This window comes from Lepisma saccharinum, chromosome 11 (genome assembly GCF_977018435.1).
Source record: "Lepisma saccharinum chromosome 11, izLepSacc3.1, whole genome shotgun sequence".
NCBI lineage: Eukaryota > Metazoa > Arthropoda > Insecta > Zygentoma > Lepismatidae > Lepisma > Lepisma saccharinum.
This window is the reverse complement of record NC_139239.1, coordinates 76,802,224-76,827,842: the sequence shown is the minus strand read 5'-3', so window position 1 is coordinate 76,827,842 and position 25,619 is coordinate 76,802,224. Positions and strand designations below refer to the sequence as shown.

Here is a 25,619-nt window from a genome sequence, read left to right as displayed (position 1 = left end):
GCTCTCCTTTTCAAAGAATTGATACTGCACTCACATTAACCCTTACTGTGTGTCTGGTGACTGCAACAGTAGGTACGTAAACTTATTGCACCCATTAGAAAACATGTCTGATTGTGTGAAATTCGGAAATATTGTTTCTAAACTACTAACTAACTCTCTAGCCTTCTTAAACCCGAAGGTTTATGGTTGCAGCAAACACAAGCCTTCCATCAGCCCCTATTCTGGACAAGATCAATCCAATCTTTTCCAACCTTACCTGTTTCCTTTAGGTCCATCTCAATGTTATCCCTCCATCTTAGTCTTGGAATCATGTATGCTCTTATTTCCCTTTTAATTCGTGCCATATGGCCTGCCCTTCTAAGTCGTCTTGATTTAATTATTCTAATAATATTAGTCTGTCTCCGTGGTGGAGTGGTTAGCACATCACACTACGATGCCAGGGGTCCTGGGTTCAAATCCCAGCCTGGGCATGGATGTTTGCGAGTGTCCATTCATCAATTTCATCATATCATCACTCATCCTCAACTTCGCAATTCGCAAACAATGACATAAAAGTGAAGTAAAATATACTAAATGAATCAATCTAATCTGGATATGAAAGCAAATTATGGTTCCCCTACTAATTTATAGATTTGCTTTTATTTCCCGACAGATCGTCGCCCGGGAAGTTGCCAGCAGAGGATTATCTAGCAGAGCCTTGGTAACAGTGTACATAGACGATGTCAACGATAACTCTCCCGTGTTCCTAGAAAAGCAATACACCGTTAGCCTTCCTGAGAATGTAACTGCAGGGACTAGAGTTGTTGAGGTGAGTAGATAAAAGGCTACACTATATGGGTTCTGTCTAGAAAATTGTTTAAGTTTGCTAAACATTTTGGACTATCCATTTCTGAAAAACCAAGAAGTGTTGGGAGTAAAACTGTGGCAGTTAATAAACAGGTGTAATTGTACCACTTGAATCTATCACGCGGACCACCAATTGGAAACCAATGGAGGATATACTTTCTACAAGATACATTAAACCATGGCCTGCCTCAGCAATACACATTTTATTGCAAAATGCAAGGACAAGTATTCAAATTTTCTTTCTTTCCTTCCATTTCTATTATTTTACATCGCTCATCTATCTCTTTGGTTAATGGTGAAGATAAGGATGAATGATGGGACAAACCAGAACGATATATCCGTGGCTTACCCAGATTCAAATCCGGTAAACCTTTGTAGCACATTCCGTTGCCACTCTGCAACATACGATATATGAAATATTTTTAATACAAGTGTCTTTAAAGGTTGACCAAGACTTTTATTTCTAGACAGGAAATATACATACATAGAAGCACCAAACTATGTCAGTTTTTCAAAGTAATCCCCCTGAACATCCAGATACCGTTGCCATCGTGTGGAAGTTCCTTGATGCCTTTGGCATAGAAAGAAGTAGGTTGGTGTCGTAACCACTGCAGGACAGCGTTCTTGAGTTCCTCATCTGTCTGAAAGTGCATCCCGCCCAAATGCTCTTTAAGAGCCCCAAACAAGTGAAAATTACTGGGGGCTAAATCTTGACAGTAAGGGCTGTGTGGTAAAACCTCCCAGTGCAAGTTTGCCACTGTTGTTTGAGTCAAAAGGGCCGTGTGTGGCCTGGCATTGGCATTAAGAAGAATGACATGTTTCGACAACATTCCACGTCTTTTCTTCTGAACGGCCCCACGTACAGCACAGTGAAGCAGTGTTGAGTAATACTGGGCATTAATTGTGGCACCCTTCTCCAAAAAATCCACATGGATACTTGCTCAACACCGATATTCACCAGAGTGACTGCAGTTGGGCGAACTTGTCCATGCGGTTCATTTGCTACGAACTCTCGCCCTTCACTGAACTGTTGACACCATTCGTACACTCTTTCCCGTGACAGTGTTTGTTCACCATACTGTGTTTGCAGTCTACGTCAAATTTCAGCAGGTTTCACCTTTTCCTTCACGAGAAATTTCATTATTCACCGCTGTTCCTCAGCAACAGGTACACTACTTGCCGCCATCTTTGTTTACACTACTGCAGATGCGCCAAATGCATCGCAAAGGATCATGGTTACTCGCAAGAAATCATGGTCTGTCCTGCTAAAGTAATGCAGCGCTACATTGATTCATTAATATTTTATGCACGAAAGTCTTGGTCAACCTTGAACGACCCTTGTACAAACTATTACTAAAATACTATGCAAACTATCCACTGTAAGAATGAAAAACAATAGCACATGAGTTGTGATGCACTTGCTTTTCTATGTTAATGTCTCATCTCGTACACAGAATTTACAATGGTATACAGTTCGTAAAAGAAGGTCTCAAAACTTTGCTTTCACTTTAAGTTAATAAACAAGTATAAGTCACTGTCCATTTACCGATTAATGCTTTAAATGCATTTGTTTACCAGCACAATTGTCTAATTCATGTACTGGGGTGTAACTGTTTCTATACACACCCAAATGTCAACCTCTCTTCCACATACTACACCCTGGACTGAATTTTACAGACTGAGGGTCTGGCATCTGGACTCTCAGCCAGGATAATCCTATGTGGAGCTGCTTTTGTGATTTTCTTTTCATCTCTTTCATCATATCATCATCCATCCTCATCTTCTCAGTTAGCCAAAAGTAACACAAAAGCAAAGTAAAGTAAAATAAATGAAATTAATGAATCAATTCATGTACTATTTTTTTTTCTATTTTTGTAAATTTTCAAAAGTGTCTACTTACTGCTCTAAGACAAAACTCATTGTAGTTACCTGATTTCATATAAGGAGTGAATGAGATATCCGTGGCCTTCACGATACCTTTGCATCATTATCCAATGTTGTATTAGATTCCTGTCCATTTCTAGTGGGTACAAAATTATCCGTAACCCCTAAAGTTTCCATTGACTTCTTCCTTACATTTCAGGTGAAGGCTGAGGATGTGGATACAGGACTCTTTGGAAAGATTCGTTACACAAACATTCTTGGAGCCCTGAACAGCTCTCTCAACATGGACTCAATCACGGGAATCATAACTGTTGGCACCAACAACCATGGCTTCGACAGAGAATTAGCCCCAGGTGAGTGTTATATTTTACTGCTTTTGGTTATTATAAAAAATATTTTGCCTCAATAACAGTTAACAATAATAAAATTTTCTCCAAAACTCACATGTTGGTTAACCCGCTGTACATGAGAGTGAAGTTAGCTTTCTAAAGCTGTAAATCTTGTTCAGAACTCGCTGTTCCTTGACTCCAGGAAAGATATTCACATCAGTCATGGAAGATGGGAGTGATATTATCCCTGGAAATCATGGAACCTTTTCCAGAACTCACATGGTCATTAACTGGAGAGAACCTCTTCACTTCATTCACTGAACATGAGAGTGAAGCTAGCTTACGAAAGCTTGGATTTTGTTGATGAATTGAAGGGAATCATTTGATTATTCACTGCCTAGAAAGTGTAGACTCACATTTGAGTCCTTTGAGACCGCCTTGCTTTAACATTTAAAAGGAGGATTGTGTTCACCATTGCATCTACAATTAATTGAAGATCTCTTAAGACATCTATAACTAATAGTAAATAGTCATTGGTAAAAGTGGTAATTGAGCTCTCAATTGATAAATGAATGATAATCCTCCAAAGATCTGTGATAGTTATCAAGGGAATGTCTTCTGAGTTGAAGAGAAGGAAACTGTTAACATAGCCTTTGATCTAGGTGTTCAAGCAATAATTAACTCCGTCTGTATTTTTCAGAACATAGATTTAATGTGGAAGCCAGGGACGAGGAAGGCATCGGGAACTCAGCCTACGTGCCTCTCATCATCAAACTGAAGGACGTAAACGACAATCCTCCAAGATTCAAGAAGCCTCTCTACGAAGCTCTGCTCACTCCCGACTTGCGCCGTCTCAGCTCCAGGCTTATCGTGGAGGTATTCTGTTTTTACTACCCTAACTAATTCATGTGGTTATCAGAACAGTCTTAATGCAAGCATTGTATGGTTCTAGACATGAGCAAGGCTTTATGTTTAGGGTGAACATAATATATTGACCGAAGAATGGAACGTCCCAAGGAGATCAGTTTACCCCCTTCAAAAGTTGGTTAGACTTCATTATAAAATTATTATCAATAATGTATTATGAATGATACATTATTATGCATAAATGATACATCAAAAACAACAAATGAAATACAATCTCCCATTGTCAAAACGTATTAATTGTTATGATCTCAGTATGATTTACACTTGTGTTTCTGGTCCCTCCTGATCAACCTTTGATGTTAGCCCTGTGCTGAAGTTGAGGAATGCCAGAAGTATTTATCACAAGGAGAAAAACTTTATTCTTCACCAACCATTCATGAAACTCCCCAGGAATCTGACACAACACAAGATTTGCCTTTCAAGTTTGTGTAAAGATCCAGGAATTTAAATTCTTGTTGCAGGCCTGTATTGAAACTACATATATGCATCTTGGCCATGCTTAGTCACTGTTCCAGAAATAATTGAACATTTTGATTGTTCTGAAGTGCTTGAAAAACAGTCCAGCTGTTCTGCCACAGTGTTTCCATGATGCTAGTTTAAAAATTCCATCAACTTTTTCTTAAGCATAAAATGTCTGCCAAATTTAGATTTGCTTTTCAAGTTAACTATAATAACCTGTGGCTCTACAGTCCATAAGGGCCTTGGCCTATCTCCCAACTGCCAGTCTCCCTCCCACAGTCCTCCTTACAGGTGTGGAGTTCAACTGGTAATAGGATGATGTGAGGTCAACACGTCAAACCCCCAGCCATTATAGAAGATTTATATGACTGGGTTACAGTACTCACTCATAGCTCCCCAATTTTCCTCACGATGGTTGTTTGCCACTGGTCCTATACACAGGCCGAAAACCCAGAGACTGAACCCAGGCGGACTCGAACCCATGCCGTCCCACAGTCAAGAGTCCAAAGCACAGCACCTTAGATCGCACGACCACAGAGGAGGATATTAAATTTATTTTGTATTGCAAAATTTGTCCCACCGACTAGTGAGACTGGTAATATCCTAATCGTAGTAAGAAGTCTAGATGTTTAGATGCTAATAACTGCTGAAGATTTGGGAAAATAATGTTTTCTTTTTAAAGGATAAGAGAATAACATTGGCACTGTTGAAAAATGCAGGACATGTGAATGTGAGTATATAACATATGTTATTTCAAGTTGATATACCACTTTATGGACACAACTAGCACAAAGTTGCAGTACCCAGAATCTAATGAAACCCTTCTCGTTCGGTTTTGAAATATATTCCCCAATACAAACTAGTCAGATAAATTACATAAACTTCACAATATGCAAAGTGCCACAATTCTGGTGTTTACATTAAGGTACCATATTACATTTATATTTCATTGACACTTTTTTGCTCCTAAAATACATATTGTGAAATTTACTTTGAAGTCCATGAAGAACTAATTACAATTCATAATTTATATATCATTACAACACTAGCAGATTTATTTACTGCGGTGCTACACACAGCATAGTCTATTTGTTACAGCCAACAAACCAGAGTGTACATACATATGTATGTGGCTGTTCAGTGTTTACTTCAAAATAGTATTCACGTTGGTTGTGAAAGTAAAATAACTGTATTACAGTAGGAAATTTAGACATACGAAGTATTTATTTAAAACTATAATAATTAGTAGACTCTTAACTCAACAAATAAAATATTCGTCCCAATCATTTATATAGCTATATTGGTCGAATCTTTTTCTTCTTTAAGCTGCCTTGAATAAACAGTCTATTGTCTTTCTTCTTCTACTTCCTACTTCAGCTGCCCGACCCTGTGGCCGAGTGGTTAGCACATCGCGCTGCGACGCCAAGGGTCCCGGGTTCGAATCCCGGTCGGGCTTGGTTGTTTGTGAATGTCCATTCATCAATTTCATCACTCATCCCCATCTTCGCAAATTAGCCAAGAGGCACAAAACGCGAAGTAAAATAAACTAAATCAATCAATCAATCAATCAACCTACTTCAGCTGGCCAGTATACTCCTCAATTCTGATTCGTAGTTCTATGGTATTAACAATGGATTTAGAGACGGTTTCTAATTATGTCGAGAACTGAATAGGAGAAAGCTCTCACACGATCGTTAAGTAATGAAGCTAGAAGTCGATCACAAAGCGAGGACGTACCTAACTGCCATGTGAGACTGGCTTAACTCTTGTGGATAGGAAAGAAGATTGTACCGGTATCAGTATTGTTGAAAATTACACAATAAAAGTAACACAATGCGCATGTACATGAAAATATGTGTATGTATTTGAATGATTTTTAACAATTTAATATAATATTATTCCTATTCATCAATTCAGGAAAGGATTATGTATCAGTCTGAGTGGACATTAGGTTAAACTGGAGCCGCCTTTAGCATTTTTCAGGAACTTGAACTATTTTCTATTTGCAGGCTGTTGATGATGACGCCGAGTATCCAAACAATGAGATTCGCTATGAAATCATGAGCGGCAACTACGAGAGAAAGTTTCAAATCGATGAGAACACAGGTAAGCGAAATAAAATCGAAAGATCAGATATCTAGATGCAACAGACTTCTTTCATGAACCATGTTTACAAAATCAAATCTCTTTTTTTTGTCAGAAAATAATGTGTACATTAAGTGCAGCATGCCCATATCATAGAACCTTCATGTTACATTTTGGAAAATCAACATTTGAGATGAAATCAGTGACACTGTAATGCATTGCAGGTGAGATCACGCTAAGGTCTCCATTGTCTAGGAGACGACCCATAAGCAAACGAGAGGCCAGATCGGATGATGCAGACGATGCCATAATCAGCATGAAAATTAGAGCTTATGACTTGGGTAAGTGGTGGCAATTAAATTATTCTGTGTATGGTCTGCTTGATTGACTGAATTAGGTTATTTTACGTTGCTTTTATGCAACTTGTGGCTAATCGCAATGATGGATGTGAGTGATGAAATGATGAAGTTTGTGGAAGAGACACCCACAAAGAAAATCTAGGTTAGGATTCAAACCCAGGACAAACTGCTTCACTACTTCTACTGCTATGGCTTTTAAGACCTCGCATATATACAGGGTATAACGAAAATATGGGGTAAACTTTAGGAATAGACCCCCCATTTGTATAGAACAAAAAAAAAGTTTATATCAACATGGGTCCAGAAATGCATAATTTCTGATTATATGCATAAGATCTGCAAGTAACAGCTGGTTGTACTCTGAGTCCCCTGAAGCTCTTTCTCAGCATTGGTTGCAGTGAAACTTGGTATAGAGGCTATGGAGGCAATGGGTAAGCAAAAGGTGACAAAGAAAATTAGTTCAAATTTTCACCACCAGGTGGGACATGTAAAATTTTATTTTCACTTTGTCAGTACAGCAGTGTTAAATATGAGCACCGTCAATGTAAATGACCCTTGGAAGCATAAGACAGCATGATCAATGATTCAGTGACATAACTGTGAATATGGTAAAACATGGAAACTTACTGAATTGTGAATTTCGGTTGAGTTCGAAATAAGTTTATTTTAAAGATGCATTTTGGTGTTTCTATTTGGTGCCATAAATACGAGGTTGGTGGTTTAATCATAGTTCTCCTTTCAGGGATCCCCCTAATGTCCGCGGTAGTTCCAGTGCAGATCTACTTGGAAGAGCCCAAAGCACGACAAATGGTGTTCATCTTGCCGAAGTCTGTGAAAGAGGCGAAGCAAAATATCAAAGCGGTGGAAGAAATGCTGAGTACAATAGCTGGAGGCCAGGTGAAGGTGAAGGAGGTCCGACCGTACACTGGGACAGAGACTGGGACGGACCTCACAACCAGTGATAGTCTTGCAAACAAGTTAGTACTTTCTTATAATTTCAAATAATTTTAGTGAGGTACGAATGTGTTTTTATAAGTTAGTGTTCAAATCTAATCAAAATCTGGAGAAGTGGCTTTCATCAATTTAGTTTATTTAACTTGGCCTGTCTGCCATTTTTGGCTAATCATGAAGATGAGTTTGAGTGATGATATGATGAAATTGATGAAAGGTCACGTGACCCCTGGCATCGTAGTATGCTATGCTAAATGCTAATGGTAATTTTAAGAACTTTAGTATTCCTTGATTCAAGCTAGTTGGAATGCTACATTAGCTACAGTTTTTACGTGCATGTAAACATTCTCCGACCTCCATGGCAGAGTGGTTAACCCAGCATACTACGATGCCAGGGGTCTCGAATCGAATCCCAAACTGAGCATGGGTATTGTTTGCGAGTGTCCATCATATCACTCACCTTTGTCATCACAATGTTTCAAAATTGTCAGAAAAGTGACGCTAAATAACAAAAATTTTAAAAAAAATCAAATTGCATAAACATGTAATATATCATACACAAAGTAAGAGATAAACTCTCAGAGATTTTTGTTTTGATGTTGGAGACGTAGTTGTGAAAACAGTCGGACAGAGGCACTGATAATCAGGTGGAGGAAGCATTTTGCCTGGTTCAGTAGCACCAAGGTTACCAGACATTACCCCATGTGATTACTTCTAAGGGGGTTATGTCAAGCATCACTCATATGTGACCTCGACAATAGACGACACCTAATCAATGGTTTCCATTGGCACAGTCACTCCTTTGTTCTGGGTCGGTCTGGGCAGAAATTGTCTAGACTAGATGTGTGATGTGTGAAATTTGGGTAGACATATTGAAAACTGTAAAAATCTACATAGTTTGCCTTTCACTTGGTGTATAATGTATTACATGTAACTGAATACATAATTACTTATGTTGATTTTTTAAAAGTTTCATGGACTTTATAATTACCCTGTATTAGCCATGCAAAATGCGTCCACTGTATGCAGACTCAAATCAGGGTGCCCACAGGGGGGTTTCATGATGTGACTGTGTCATGGGAATTTTTGAGGGGGACAAACATTTATACCAAAATACACAAAAATGGGGGGGATCATTTAGTTTGATTGACTTGTTATTGATTTTTAGTATAACTATTATGTACACTTTTTCTACCTACCTGTGGGTGATCACGGTTATGGAGTTGAAATGAAATATCACCTCCTATGCCTTTAGAAGCGGTTTGGTTGGGGGGGGGGGCATGCTATTCACATTAATACAAGGTAAGTCAAGAAGGCAAACTGTTAAGAATAATGTTGATTCAGTACACTAAAAATGGCAATGAGCCTGAGCAGTTTTGTACATTTTATGTTAGCAAACATGAAAGTGAGCTTCAAGTACCTAAAGTAAATATATATTGCTTAAATATGTCTGTATTATATTGTTCCGCAAATTTTGTCTGCCGATAAAAGATTCAGTTCAAGGGGGGGGGGGGTGAATGTTCTACATTTTTGGGGGAGTGCATCCTAGGCCTTGGGGTGGATGAGCACCCTTGACTCAAATTACAATGATAAGAGTTCTAAAATTACAACATTTGGGCATCAATTGGATATCGAACTCTGGAACAAATAGTAAAATAAAAGAAATAACTACATAATCTACGTATAATACTAGATGGAACAAAAATTATATCTAGAATCATTAGGAATGCAGGGTGCTCATTTTGAGCTAATAAATATAATAGCAAATTAGTTACATTTAAAAATGAGCAACCTTAATTGTAGATCGAACTGATTATTTTTAATCTAAGAAACTACACCTCTAAACTGGTTACTTTCAAAATATAACTTTTGCCATATTGATTCAGGAAATTTTCTGACTATTTTAACAGTGACATTAATATAAAGCATAAAAGCACTTTTTTAAATATTTTGTTACAACTTCATGATGTTCAGTATTTTTTGATATTGCTAAATTTCTCTTTTCGTTGCAGGAGCGTGATTGTTGCAACAGTACAGTTCCAAGAGAACACAGTCGTGGATGTGACCAAGATTCGAGAACGACTTCAGGACAATCAGACAGCAGTAGAAAGACAAAATATTGTTGTAAGTAATGTCCAATATCACAACACAATTTATATCATCACATTAACCTAAAGAGGTAGTGACACAACACAAAATAATAGAAAAACAGTACAGGGTGTTCAACTCAAAACACTCCTGTTTCAATTTGTTAGTACTAGAAACCCTTGGGGTTAGTAAGTTTAATCTGCAAAGAGACAGTGCATTGTGGCGTGATTGCATGTAGGGTTATGTACGTCATGTACATTATTCTACCCAGAATGTAACGAGCAATAGCAGTTTCTTCTGCTGTTGATAGTATTTCTCTCATCATCTGCGACAAAATGTATTGTCTCATTATTTCTAAAATGTATAATGACTTGATAATCACCGAATGTAGTTAATATTGCAGATTCTTGCCTGGAAAAAATGTGGAACATTGAATGCATAATGTAAGATATATTGTACATATCTGACATTATATATGCAATGTATGGTGGAGGCACATAGTGGTTCGGATCCCACTTTAAACTGTAGGTCGAGTCCCGATTAGACTTAGTGGGCTAAAAACACCAAATCAATCAATATATGCAATGTGCCACCTTTTTCCAGGCAAGAATCTGTAATATTAATGTGTGTGTATAAATATGTGTGTGTATACGACTGGATTTATGTTCCTGTACTTTCAGCAGGAGTACAAGGACGAAAACAGAGCACTGTTCTGGGTGCTAGTGATCCTCGCCATCATTATTGCTCTCATCATTCTGGTTCTTCTTCTCTGTTGCATTTGCCAGGGATGTCCTCTGTATATTGGAACGTAAGTATAAACTTTTCTGTATTGCCTTTGTATTGTTAAGATCATCTGGTGACATACTTGATGTTTAGCATATTAGGAACTCTTTCAATTGTGAGGCATCTGGTCATCGGGAGATGCAGCCATGACAAACCAAAATAATAAAAATATTGCTTTTTAAATATTTTAGAGAAGAAGTAAAAAATAAGTCAAAATATTCCCATATTTATGCGAAATTAGTCAAGTGATACCATGAAACTGCTAGAAATATGCAAGAGATGCGCAAAGTTTAGCACATCGAAAGAAGAGCCCAGTCCTACCTTCGGTGCCCAACCATCCTGCTGTTTCCTGTTGAGTGTAATGGTGTCAGGTGACCCAGGTCATCACAATAATTGTGCAAATTCAAAGCTCTTCGATGGCTAGTTTCTGCCACTCTTGAAGGTCTGGTCATAAGAGACCATTTTTTTGTCAGGCCCCATGTTTACAACCATGGCAGGGTTTCTGTGACGTCATCAAGATGAAACTTCTCAGTGTGTGTGCTATTTCAGCACTGTAAAGCATGCAACACACTTGTTTTTAGAGAAAAACATATATTGAAGAGCATCGCAACAGAACTTACACAGAATACATGAAAGTAATGGTGCATTGAAAAAATATAAGAAAGCAAAAGCATAAATTTCCCACGGTTAGTGCTGAAAGGATTGGAAAAAGAGCAGTTCCGGATCCATTGTATTTCTTTCATAGTATTTCTCCTTTTCATTTTTTAAATCCTGAGGTTCAAATATTGATTTCGGAAAAATGTTCTTCCTTTACAAAACACAAAGTATTTCCTGCTGTTTTGTGTTCACTGTGCTTACAAATGACAAGACAGATCAAGATTTTTGTTCTTGAGGTGACAGAGATACTTACTCAGGCAGAACCTTTTCCTAGCACATCTTATCTTCACACTAGGGATGGCCAAACATATCAGGATTTCGAAAAATTTGAAAATCTCGATTTGGAAATTTTACTTCCCGGATTTCGGAGGCAATCCGAATTTCGAAGAGAGAGGTTTAACAATTTTTTTCATTTTTCAGGTGGAATTTATTAACAAAGTTTTTTTCGTCTTCCTCATTTTACAATCATATACTCCGTACAAAAGGGATTTGGCCATCTCTACTTCACATGTCATGTACGAACACTGTTATCATAATTATCAATGTAGGAATAGCGCCTTTCTTCAGTATCTTCGGTGTTATTCCTAATAATTTGGATTTTAAATCACGTTCGTAATATTGTTGTAAAAAATTATAGCAACCTGAAATTTTCTATTTTCGATAGGATTTGCTCTCCCAATTTTTTGTAACTTCTCATTGGATGGAAATGTATGATAAACAAACTCAGAATATTTTGTTTTCTTGACATAGTGTGCACATGCGCTTACAGCAAGGTGAGATATTATCATCACTCTGATAATAGAATGTGAAGCACATTACCTCGGTGTTTACCATGGGAAAATATTGCCACCTTCCCCATGGTTGAGAGACTGACCTTGACCTTTGGCAGGTATTACGATGACTACGTAAAAATGGCATGCTTTGCCACTGAACTTCCAATATACATAAGGTGAGTTTGCAACTTTTCAACAGGCTAATTGTTTTGAAAACTTGAAAAATTTCTCTAAACAGCAATGTCATTTCGCGAAAATGTATGAGATCAGTATTTCGAACATATGTTGTGTATGGGGATTATGAAAATACCAAATCGTAAAGGGGTTCCACTCACACCTCATTTGGTTAGCCTTGTAATATCAAGCAAATTTTTGTAGGATAGTTTTTGGTACTGTATTCAAAAAACAACTTTTTCCTGTTCATATCATTTCAAATATGTAACCGGCAAGGAACGAATAATGAACATTTTGTGCATTTGTAAATGTACTTCTAGGCAAACAACAGGACTTGAAAATAGAAAATATTATTTTGTGGTGCACAATCTACAAGTTTTGGATCTTTTCAAATTATTATCAAAAGCCCCCCTCTGTATATGAGGCTGTGTGTTCCTTATGAAAAGAAATGTCAAAGCTTTTGCTGTTAAGTATCTTCAGTAGGTTTTCCTTTCATTCATTCATCATCCTCTGCCTTAATGGACAGATTTTTCAATGCAACCTCCAGGCTTTCGAATCTTGTGCTTTACGCTTGATGTCAGCATAGATCCACTACTACCTAATATCTGATATCTTCTTTTTCCCCTGATTCTTTCCCCATTAATAAGGCGACCATACATCCCATTTTGACTGGGTCAGTCCTGTTTCAAAGGTTTGTCCTGGTCGTCCCGTTGGTATTCTTAAGAAACACTATTTGTCCCGTTTTATAAAAGTCTGAGTTAGCTTGAAAACCAAGTTTAAATTTGAGAAACATTTTATGCTAATGAAATGGAATTTTTAAACTAGCATCATGTCAGCACTGTGGCAAAACAGCTGGACTGTGTTTCAAGCACTTCATAACAATCAAATTGTACCATTGTTATCGAAAACCTTCAAACAGACATCAGTTTACTGTTAAGTTAGCTCGCATCACGGTTTGTATTATTTTGTATGTGTTCAGTTATTTGTAGAGCAGTGAATAAGCATGGCCAAGAAGCATACATGTAGTTTCAATACGGACCTGCAACAAGTTAAATTCCTGCATTTTGACACAAACTCAAAAGACAAATCTCACGTGTGTGTCAGATATGTGGAGAGTTTTCTGAATGTTTGGTGAAGAATAAAGTTGTTCTCATGAAGGTTGGATCTTCTGATAAATACTTCTGGCACTCCTCAACTTCAGCATAGCACTAACGTCAAAGGGTGATCAGAAGTGAGCAGAAACACTATGTAACTCATACCGAGATTATAATACCTCTTAACGATGAGAGCTCATATTTCATTAATTGTTTATGATGTATCATTTATATGGTCCATACTTTAATAAATGATAATATGTTAATAATAACTATGATGCCACAATTGGCCATAACGATTTTTCAGGGGGGGGAGGTGTTAAACTAAACTCTTTGAGATGTTCCATTTTTGGATCAAAATATTATGGTCTATCCATTAATCATTCCTTCTGCTGTGTCCATAAGCAGACACTTCGTTCTTACCCCATGTTCCCGCCAATTTATTTTATTTCCTTGATCACTTCCAGCATTTCTCTTCTTGCACAAACTCTTTCCAACACTGTTTTATTTCTTACTTTCTTCATTTCACACGCTCCATTCTTTGCCATGCCTCCCCGATGGCAAAGTGGTAGCGTCATTGCCTTGTAATAAAAGGGTCCCTGGTTCGATACCCAGTAGAGGCACATAGTGGTTCGGATCCCACTGTAGGTCTAGTCGCAATTAGCCTTATTGTGCATAAAGTGGACTTAAAACACCAAATCAAGCAACCAACCATTTTTGCCATAGCCACATTTGTAAAACTACTAGTTGCGTGTTCTCACTGTTTTATACCATCCAGGTTTCTGTGCCATACATACACTCTGCACAGAACACTTCATTAGTCTTTTAGGTTAGCTGCACACCAAATCCAACAGGATGAGACATGATGTGATGAGTCACAAAGCAACATAAAGCAACGTAACACGTCACAATGTGACACGACGAGTAATTTTGTTAGCTAAATTCTGATGGCAGATTTTATCCATGTACGAAATAGGTCTAGGTCTGTCTTTTATAATTTGGGAAGAGAGTTAACGATACATGATAACAGTTTACAGCAGAATCAATGCATCAATGTACATGTACATGTAGAATTAATGATACATTGTGTATAGAGTCAGTTTTCAATATTTTAAAATGCATCTCAAATATGACTTAATATCTCCATAAAGAAGGTGGTGGCATCTTGGTTTGGCCTTTAATTAAATAACATTACATGAGCTATTTAGCTTGTTTTCTAACGGCAACATTAATCTGGTCATCCATATTTTCTGTTTCGGTGATCTCCTGTGTCAGAATATAATGACGTTTAATTTGCAATTAAATAAAAATATCCCCCCAGTGCAGAAATTTTGGCCTGAAGTTTTCAGTCTGTAATTAGATCTCTGTGGTTGAATTGAATGGATTCACACATGCGCAGATCATTTTGTCGAAAGCTGCTCCTTGCAATACCAAATTCCCCAAACATTCACAAACTGAGGTGATTCGAGTGTGTGGCCGCCCTTAGTTTTTTTGTCCAAAAAATCTACAAAACACACTTCTTCAATTAAAGGATTCATTTGTCATTGCTTTTCACATGACTTCCTGGCTGTAGCTCATGTCACTGCTCATGATACATCCTAGGTATCTGAAGCTGTCAACTCGTTCAGTACTTTGGAGGTATTTTCAGGTAAGATGATCGATATAGCATGGTAGAAAGGAACATAAAATAACCAAATTAGAAATAGTAATATTCTCAAAATTTAAAAAGTTTTTGCTTGGTTAGTTTTATATTCTATAGTATATCTATCAAGATATCTAATTCCATTTATCTTTTTCTGGAAGGAAAAACAACAGAGTGAACTCTGAGGAAAACGTTCATCTTGTCGTCAGAGAAGAAGGTAATGCAGACGATCAGAGAAGCAGTGAGTATTTAAGAGATATTCAATGTTTAACATTCCACATTCCTTTATATTCCTTGTATATGAAAATTTAATTTAATAAATTTATTTATATTATTATATTTATATTATATTATTCATTAAATTTATATATTTCTAAAAATAATTTATGTTTCTTCCATGCAAAAACAGCTCCATGTGTATTGCCAAAAGTTTGGTTTTCTTATGGACATCCTCGCATGGCATTGTTGTTTACGCTGGAAATCTTGGCATTTTTTTTTTTTCAAGTAATTTGCTATAGACTGACCTCCATCTTTATGTGTGGTAGGAGAGAAAGTTATGAAGGTTATCTGTGTTGTAGCTACAATTAATTGCATAAAAACAATTTATTAAATAAAAAAATGTTCGCAAAGTTTATCATATTGAAACTCATCAATATATTATACTCGCATACAAATCTTGATAAGTACTCTTAACATACTTAACTGTTACAACACTTTAAGTTCAATTCTTGTATATGTACACAATTTCAAGCACGCTATATCGGGAAAGCCTCTCTTCCATAATTATGAAATAAATCAACTGAAGTCACTCAAATGGAACTCAAGACCATGTTCACGGTATGTATCTATCAGTTGAAAAAGTTTCAATCGAAAGCTTTAAGCTTATGGCAAACGTTAAATCTATGAAAATCAAACTGTGGGAAATAAACCTTGTGCAGCTGTTACAATGGAGATATACCTGATACTACACATATTTTTATTTTCTAAAACTCTGGAAAGTCTACCAGGTTCTTCTACCATAAATATACAGTTGTTTTAGTCAATTTTTTAAGTACCTGCTAAATACCTGAAAGATTGGTCTATATCACATTTGAGCAGTCAACATGTTTCAAGAAGACATGCGAAAAACCTATTTTTGATTGTCGAAATTCTATATATTGAGCTTCCGCATAGCCTAGCCAAATGCCTTTCATGTGAGTGGCCCCGGATTTAATTCCTGTTAGGAGCTCCCAAAATTTTGGCGATCATCAGAACAATTCGGTTTGTATATAAAATTCTATAAATGTTTATTTTTTTGCTGTGTATACATACCGTGGAATACTGACCAGGTCTCCATTTCAAAGAAATCCATAAACTTGTTTCAGTAGGGTGGACTTTAAACCTGCCAGAAGGAATGTTTGAAAAATTCTCATGGTACAGTTGATGCTCAAAAGAGATTTTCTCAGTGCTGCAGAAGCATGTGTAATAAGTATGCATGATTTACTTGTATTGTAAAAAATTGATATACCAAATTTTGTCACTTACGTGAGCAGTAACTAGTAAGTGATACACTTATAATGGGAACAAGAAAGCAATGTAGCAAATGAATATCTCTGGAAAATTAGATGTCTCCGGTAATATTAATTCTATTCACTTTCTGTAATATGATAATTCATTTTTTATTAATCACTACTTGAAAATCTGTGTTCCTTAAAACTAAATTGAAAGTCTCTCTCTATCAACTTTACAGAGGTAATCGAACATGTACAGGTATTTTCAAGTATTTCTCCAAGTAAGCTGTAACTTCTGTTGCATTCATACTCCAGTGATTTCTTTTCCTTTTTCTACAATTTTCTAATTTCTGATATTTACGTAACATTGTTACTACACTCTTCCTTTCTATTTCTGTTATTTTATGTCCCTTCTTTTTTACCTCTGGTCTTAATTGCGAAATTGGGTAGTCAACTGATGAGTGGGTGATGGGGCAAAAATATTGATACATCCATTCTTAACTGCTATGACCTCTGGCTTCATAGCACATTATGCCAACCACTCTGCCCCGGAGGCCGGCACGCAATAAAGTATATCCTGAAATATGAAGTTATTGAAACTAAACCTTTAGCAGCAATGATTAATAGCAATTAATAATGCCAAAGTTACCTGTTTTCAAGAAACTATTGCCTTGGAAACTTAAGATGTTTTAATAGTTTTAAAACTATAATTAGTTAATAGATATTCTAAGTATGTATAAAAGCTTTGAAAATGAAAAAAATAGACCCAGTGTGTTATAGCCAAAAGCAGAAATAACGACTAAATTCCGTAATATGTATATGATTTTTCATTTTTCTGCCCATTTTGAACCTCATTTCTGTCAGATATAATGTTGTTGTGTGAGAATCAGAGGGACATAATTCTAATTTATCAAATTTACAGGAGAGAGGAAATAATACATTCTTAATAACATGTCTGACTCCTAAAAAGAGTTAGTTAATTGGAGATACATAACTCCACATTACTGCTAAGGATTACTGTAGAAGTGGAGATTTGTCGAATTTGATACCAAATAGAGCTAGTAGCTCTTGAGAGAAGATAAGCTAAATAAAACCGAAAACCTTATTTTTGGAGTTACATTCCTCTGATTCTCATACGACAATATGGTATTTGATTGCAGTTTAATCCAATTTTTCCAGAAATGCAGATAATTAATACCTTCCTCATTTTTTTTTTTTTTTTAGATAATCGTTCAACTAGAAAAGAAGCTTGGAGTGCCGAAGAGGGACGCAGGTATTGGCAATTCAATCGAAGAAATATCCACCCCAGTCGAAGGGGATCGGCAGTGACCTTGCACAGAGCTGGAAGTCGTATAGATGACAGGGATCGCCCTGGGGCAGAGGTTGCAGGAAATCTGAGCGACCGTGGTCCCTCAATTGCGGCTGCAGAAGAAAGAAGATCTCTGGGAAATCCACACCAAAGAGAAGGCCCCAGTGTTATATACACCAAAGACCTCCAGCAACGAAGCGGTGCACATTCGCTTAGCCAATCGCATCGTGATGTGTTCTTGGAAGACATCGATGGAGATTATCCTTCGGCTCGTATATTAGGACCAAGAGAAGGTGCTGCAAGGGACACAAGATCCCTCCCAGGTTACATCGGGAGAGGATCAGACGAGCAACCTAGGAAAGTGTTTGTTATTAGAGACAAGAATATTAGAGGTCCCACTCGGTTCCTCCTAGAAGAGCCTGAAGATCTTGACACGGACTCTATGCGTCGACACGAAATGGAAAGAGGGTCTGACGTGGGAGGACGAAGGGAGTACCGTGTTTTGGTGAAGGACGGAAATCGACCAAGTACCGAGAAGATGTTCTATGCCGTCGATGCAGTCGATCGTGCCTTACACCGTCAACGACAGGCACGACATCGTGGGGATCAAGCAGATGATGTGGAAGTGCTCACCCTTGATGAGGAAAGCGGAAGAGAGCAGCATTATATTCGAGAAGGAAATGCTGAAATTTTGAGACTTGTAACTCGTGGTAGACCAGAAGAAGAAGCAGGTGACGAGCAGGATCTTCAGGAAACTACCGTGCAGCCGCCTCCAATTTTAAAACTCCAGCGCCCAACGGCAGTTGCACCTGGAAGCAGCAGTGCTCCTGAAGTCATTGTCGGAGATGATGGTAAAGAGATTATCATGCGTCGCTTCATGGAAGACCAAGAGCAGAATTACCGTGGTGGTGAACTTGCTGATCCAACTCTTCAACAGCTCCAGCTGCATCAGCAGGCGCAGCTTGCAGAGGCTCAGCAGGAACTCGCCCATGCGCACAAGGAACACGTCATCGCAGGAGGCGTTGCAGCAGGAGGCGAGTTTATAAATGCAGCCATCAACTATATTAAGGGTCAGGAGCAGGAAGAAGAAGACAAGGAGAGCGAGAAGCCGCTGCTTGCATTGTCAATGGGTACGCAAACAGACTGCAACACTGGCACACAGACAGAAGCCGCATCTGCTATGAAGTCCCGTCGCAGAACTAGGAGTGAGAATGACTCATTTAGTGATGATGATTATAGCGATGGGAGTGATAGAGGCCGCAGGAGACGACGAAAGGAGAAGTCGGGACCACGTACGAGATCATTGCACAGAGACCATGGCAGAACCTCGCAAAGTAAATCAGCTTCTAAAGTGAGAACTGCAGTGTCAGCACCACCGACTCCACTTGTAGCCAAACATCAAGATAAGACTACATTGGTGCTAGGCAAGAGGCATAAGATAAAGACTCCCATTTTGGAAGAAACTGAGAGTGCAATAGAGGCTGTAGAGACACCACGTGGCCTTTCAAGGCATGGGCGTCTTGACATAAGCAGACCTATGGACATCTATGAGGAAGCTGATGTAGAGGGATCCTGCCCAGAGGACCTTGGTTATGTTGATAACAAGTCCAGTTTGCTACGTAGGAAAAAGAGTAAAGCGAAGTTGGCTGAATTGGAAGGTAATGAAACTGCTGAAATAGATTTAAGGCAGGGTTCCAAAGATGAAGACGAATCTCCAAGCACCGACCAACTTGGTAACGATGACGGTGTATCCGCGGTGGCAGATGGACTGTTCTTCTCATCGACAGGTTCCCAAACTAGTTCCAGAAGAAACTCCATATCTTTGGAACCAGGAAAGGGTTCTCGTAGGAATTCTGTCTCGTTTGAAATAAAGAGTGGTAATAACAGTGAAGTGCTCAGTGGTGGTTCTAGAAGAAACTCCGTGTGTATAGAGAAGGCTGTGATTGACGAAAATGGCATACTTCATCGACGCAAATCGGTGTCAGTGGAAAACGTTGCTAAAAGCCTTCCTTCTGTAAAAAAAACGAAAAAGACAAAGAAAGGAGAATCTCGGTCTGTTCCTGGAACGAGAGACTCTCATCGAAAATGTAAAGACGACAAGAAATCGAAATCAGATCCAGTAAGTAGAAGTTCACGTAGAAATTCTATATCTACTTATGAGAAACTTCCAGGGATAAAGCGGACAAGTAAGCATACGAAAACAAGTTCACACACAAGTTCAAAAGTGGATGGGGAAACTAAGCATGAACGAAGAACTAGGCGTAATTCTTTAGCTGTTGGTGAGGTAGATCACAAAGCTACTGGTCTCAAAACAATTCTAAAACGTACTGATCATGGTAGCCAGTCTGATGACGAACTGGCTGCTGGGACTATGAGACGTTCAGATAGTTCAGCAACGGATCAGAAGCTTGGGAGCAAAAGTGGAAGTTTGGGACAATTATCGGACGGTAAACAAGGAAGTGTCAGTCACACCTCAGCAGCAGGTAGCAGAAGAGGAAGTTTGAGTCAGATGTCAGCAGCAGGGAGTAGAAGGGGAAGTGTGAGCCAGATGTCAGCTGTAGGTAGTAGAAGAGGAAGTGTAGCTACTTTATATGTACCTCCGGATGCATCTCCTAGGTATATGGATTGGTACAAGAACCAAGAGGATGAGAGTGGTGGGGGGAAAGTTGCACCAAATGAAGATGAACCTGAAAATACAGCGAAAAGAAGTTCTGTGAATGGTGACACGAAAGGCGATTCCGTCAGTAAGGAGGTGCAAAATAGCTCTACAAGTGTTGATGTGCAAGATACTGATTCTAAATATAGTTCTACTCATGCTGATGTGAAAGACACCTCTATAGGGAGTGATGCAAAAACTATTGTCTGTGGCAGTGATTCGAGATCAGGTTCGGTAAGCGTTGAAGGGAGACCTGATCCTTTCCGACGAGGTAGCATTTCGTCTGGAAGATCTAGAATAATATTGCCTCCAATAAAACCAAAATCGGGACAAGATGAAGGTGCTGAACACAGAAAACGGTCAAACTCAGTGGCATCATCTGATAAAAAAAACTCCGATTTAAGGACGGAGATTAATAATCGGACAACCACAGAGGTAGATCACCTCTCACGAGCTGGTGTTTCTGGTGTTGTAGGTACTAGGGTGTTTGATGATGACTTGGATTCAGGAATTGCAATGTCGCAGGTAGCAGCTGGAGGGAAGAAGAGGAAGAATCAACTTTTGGAGAAGAAGAGCATTTTTACAATAGCCTATGATGACATGCAGACGAAACAGTTACGTTCCGATAGCACAACGCCACCATACTGACATAGTCCCCATAGGTTGTGCTGGTTGGAAACTTAAATTTCACTCAAAAGGTGACAAATTTTCACTAATGGCATGTAGAAATGCTCCAGGTTTCTTCAAACGAATGGCTTGTAAAATAATAGGAATGCATGGGAAGCAGAGAAAATCTTGCATTTTTTGACCATACATGCAGAGCAAGTCGGTACTTGGAACCTCCTCTTTCCTTGGTAAAGGTGAAAATTACCAAAATCTATTGTGACTCTGTACAGGTTACAACTTCTGTCCAACATTATACTATCATTGATTGAAGGATCATTATCATTGAACTAAAGAGTAGGCAAGGCTTAGCATTAAGAGGCCAGGGGCAAAAAGGGGCAAAAAGTGGAGCAACTGACCCCCATTCCCCCATAATCGTTGCCACTGGAGAATATTATTTGGTAACTATTCTACTGGGTAATTACATCAGACTTCATAACCCTCTAATAAGCCACATTTATATTTATTTTTTTGTTCGATTTTTTTATATGTTGAAGGGTATATTTTTATTTGAATTGTAGGTTCACCTTACAGGTCAAGTTCATGGGCATACTCAGGATTGCTTTCAGGGAGATAAAAACAAAGTATTTTTCAGAGGGAGGATAAAGGAGGCATATTTTCCCCCATAATAGTATTGCCTCCTCAAACATTCCTTCAGCTTGAATAGTTAAGTTCAATTTATGCACAGATAGGCTAGTCGGGACTGGACCTACGGTTAAAAGTGGTGGTCTGAACCTCTGTGCAATGTGCCTCCACTGTGTATCGAACCCGGGACCACTTGATTACAACATTACCACCACCCCCTCCTTCAGTTTGAAGTTAGCATGTTCTTGCAATTAATTAACAGATATTACTGTAACTGAAATGAAATTATATGTGTGGAATATGTTAGATTGACATTTATTTTCTATGGGGAGCCGTGGCTCTCCTTGTTCTCTCTTCCATGTCTATAATGTTATGAAAACAAACATGTAAATGATTTGTTAAGAATAGGATTAAGTGCCTGCATGGTTAGCAGAGCAAATCATTGTTGAGTTCAAATACACATATTGGCATGGATGTTTCAGTGTATTCTATAATTTATTTCATTAATTCATCAGACAAAAACGTAAGCAAATGCTGACAAAGTTAGAAGCTGAAATTAGCATTGTAAATTTTAGTCTATTGATAGCATTCTAAACAGGCATTTGCGAAGATATCATTTTAAGTATTCCATAAACCAAATATCCCTTACTTTATAATGGTTTCTTAGATCGATGTAAAAGTAATTATGAACTAACCTTTTGCATCCATAGCAAGAATATTACTTTCTGATTAATGTACAAAGTACCTTTAGTGCATTATTTATAACAAATGTGTGCTTCCGTTTTCCATTCAGAAACATTTGCTTGATTGATGTCATAAATTCTTGTGCGAATTATGAGGATAAAAGGGCTTTTTAATCTAAGATGAGGATTGCCATTAATTAAGCATAAATAGGCAAGTTATATATAGTACATAACATCAGTGCCGCCAACTTTAAATAATACAGGAAGTATTAAGGATTTTATGGAAAGAAAATCCTCGACCATCTTGTAATTGCCATCACTAATGATAATGTAAGTGGATTTCTCATAGTCCATTATCATGTGTATAACATGTAAGTCCATCAGTTCAGGTGCAATGACTGACAATGCTAGTTATTCTGCAATGTACATATGATTTGATAATTTTGATTTTTTGAAAGCCGAAATGTATTACTACGAAATGCTAAGCACAAATTATTTCTTTATTACTGGCAACATTTCAGCATTTTTTTTTTTAGGTATAGAGTGGACATGAGTAGTGTGTTGGTTGTCTATTTCTATTTGAATGTGCCATTGTTACAGTTGTTGTTATACAGAGAGTATTGTTTTAATGTTATATACTGTAACCATTATTTATTACACTTATCGCCGTGAAAGACCTTTGGTAAGAGCTGAGGCGTTGCCAGCAATATAGAATTAAATTGTGCTTGAAATTTCATTTCAAAGTATGTGTGTCAGTGTTTTCAAGAACTACAGACATTGAGAATTCATTATACATGTGCACTTGATTTTCATTTACATACATTGTTTAATCAAATACATATGTGTGTGGGTGTGTGTCTGTTTGTATGTATTTATATGTGTGTGCACACACACATACATACACACACAAACACACACACACACATAGTCAACTCCGATTGTAATGAACTCTTACGGATTCAAGTGATTGGCACACCACACCCAAGATTCACTAACTATTACTAGTGTCGATCAATATGACCTTATCCAAAAAGAACACTTTAGGTTGAACTTCTTCATGTTCACTTTTCAAAACTTTAAGGTAACTGACAAGCACAGCCCAAACAGTTGTCTCTTGCCTTGAACACATGTTTCATCATCGCCATGCACCCCCCCCCCCAAAAAAAATAAAGAAAAATCGGACACAATACCTATTCTTCACGTCTTTAAGTTAATATGAGAAGGTTTGTTTGAAGTACCGTGTACTTATGATGCTAACAAAAATAATTTTTCATGGATATTTCAATTTTAGATTCACACGAAATTTATAATGCATGTATATTTGGGTTGAGACTAGTTACTTATGTTGACTACAGCCGAATGTTCACTACATCCAGAGTTTACTGTGTATATGAATTTGTGTGTGTTGTTTTTCAAACATTGAGGTTATTTTTGAAACATGTTTTTACCTTTTATTTTTCCAAAATGAATGGAATGTAGTATTGTTGTACCATAGATATTTCTTTATTGCTGTCTGATATTGTACATTTTGAAGAATTTGAATGTGGCAAAACTATCTGGATATATCGATATTTCTACGTGAAAAAATAGCATTAACGTTGAAGATAAAATGTCTTAATCCGTCCCTACACATTTTTGTGTGTTTTGATTGAATATGGAAGAAAAAGACGGTGTAGAAAGATTAGATTAAGCACAGTTACAAAATAAGTGTAAGAGTGTTCCTATTTGAAGACTCAACTGTAATATATTGTGAATATGTAATATGTAGAGACTGTAGTGCGTATGAATGATTTTGTCATCGTTTCATAAATTTGTATAAATAGGTCAACAGTTTTTACACGAGGGGTCAAGATATCAATGAATAGCATCTGTAGGTTACAAATTATTCCATACCTAAAAATCTGTCTTAAGTGTAAATAATGCAGAAGAATTTTTTTATAACTTTGAAGAAAGCAGGACTAAAATGTTCAGTTGTTGTTAATTTCATTTGGTGGGATTCAATATTATGTTATCTCTTGGGAGGATAAGAAAAATGTGAACCATAGACTCACAACGGAGATACCTGAGTACTATTGACAATTGATATATATGGGTGTTAATTGCCTTGAATGATTTGTGTTCTACCTTAAGAACACCCTCTTTTATTCAATCTTATCCTTTCTGCCGAATGTCTATATTTTAATTTCTAATATGTAATTAAAATTGCTGTCATGTGAGTTGTTATACTAATCTTGGAATTGTTTCAAAGACACTCATATCTCCTTCATATTGAGATGTGCTGTATCATTGTAATTGATTCATGACGTTTATGTATATTATATGAATTTTTGTAATACATTTTGTGTACAACATATTTGTATTGAGAAGTTGTTTTCTTTTTTAAAACTTTCATGTTGATAAGAAGCATGATGATTGACAAAATTGCATTACATATGTATCCCTAGTACAAGTCTCCTTTTTCTCTTAAGATGCTAATTGTTTTAATTTACAAGTTACATTGTAGTCAATGTTATAACTAGACCTCAGATATTAGGTTTTTAATCTATTTTTTTCCTTTGCAGGTAAATAAGAAATAACAAATTATGTCAGCGTTTCATTAAAAAATGCAACAACTGATGAAGGAAGTTTTATAATTCCTAAAATAACCTATTTTACTTGTCAGAACCTATTGTAGGTTTCTGCACCTAAATGAAACCTTCTTTTTTAGGTCTTTCTATATCTTTAAGGTTTTAGAGGATTTTTATGTCACACAGAGGTATTTGTTCAGCTTGGTGACGAAAAAATTCAATGACTAACTTGTGTGAAACATACTCTGTCATTTTTCCATCCACCAAGTTGATGTTTTTCAAAGCTCAAAACAAAGCAAAATGTCTGGTGCCTAAGTGCCTACACACAGTGGCGTGCCGAGGATTTTCGAAGAGTGGAGGGTTAGTACGTACACATTTTTTTGTAGTCAGTCCCAATTTTGCCATCTTTTTCTGCCTTTGATGTTTATATTTTTAATGGATAATTGGTCAAAGGGGAAGGATATGATCTCCTCCAACTCTCCGTTGGGCATGCCACTGCAGCTTGCAAAGTAACGTTTCAGCATTGAAATTTGCACCACTGACTATGTTTCTGTTGATAGATCACGTTCAGCACATTGAATGATCCTCACAGATAAAAGGAGGAGTTTGTGTGTG

General features: G+C 37.4%; 1 protein-coding gene across 2 annotated transcripts in view; it reads left to right on the top strand.

Annotated features, from left to right (window-relative positions):
* Cad86C (Cadherin 86C) overlaps positions 1-24,875 on the top strand; it is a 201,122-nt gene extending 176,247 nt beyond the window's left edge. The window contains exons 11-20 of one of the 2 annotated variants that reach the window (XM_083131444.1): positions 653-808; positions 2,930-3,083; positions 3,760-3,935; positions 6,455-6,551; positions 6,755-6,871; positions 7,632-7,866; positions 9,853-9,964; positions 10,609-10,736; positions 15,213-15,268; positions 17,766-24,875. In XM_083131444.1, the coding sequence (XP_082987570.1) occupies positions 653-808; positions 2,930-3,083; positions 3,760-3,935; positions 6,455-6,551; positions 6,755-6,871; positions 7,632-7,866; positions 9,853-9,964; positions 10,609-10,736; positions 15,213-15,268; positions 17,766-21,154 (4,620 nt within the window). In that variant the 3' untranslated portion in view covers positions 21,155-24,875. Of the gene's footprint in view, positions 1-652; positions 809-2,929; positions 3,084-3,759; positions 3,936-6,454; positions 6,552-6,754; positions 6,872-7,631; positions 7,867-9,852; positions 9,965-10,608; positions 10,737-15,212; positions 15,293-17,765 lie in introns of both variants that reach the window. The other variant, XM_083131443.1, reaches the window with a different exon arrangement.
* Positions 24,876-25,619: the final 744 nt, after the last annotated feature.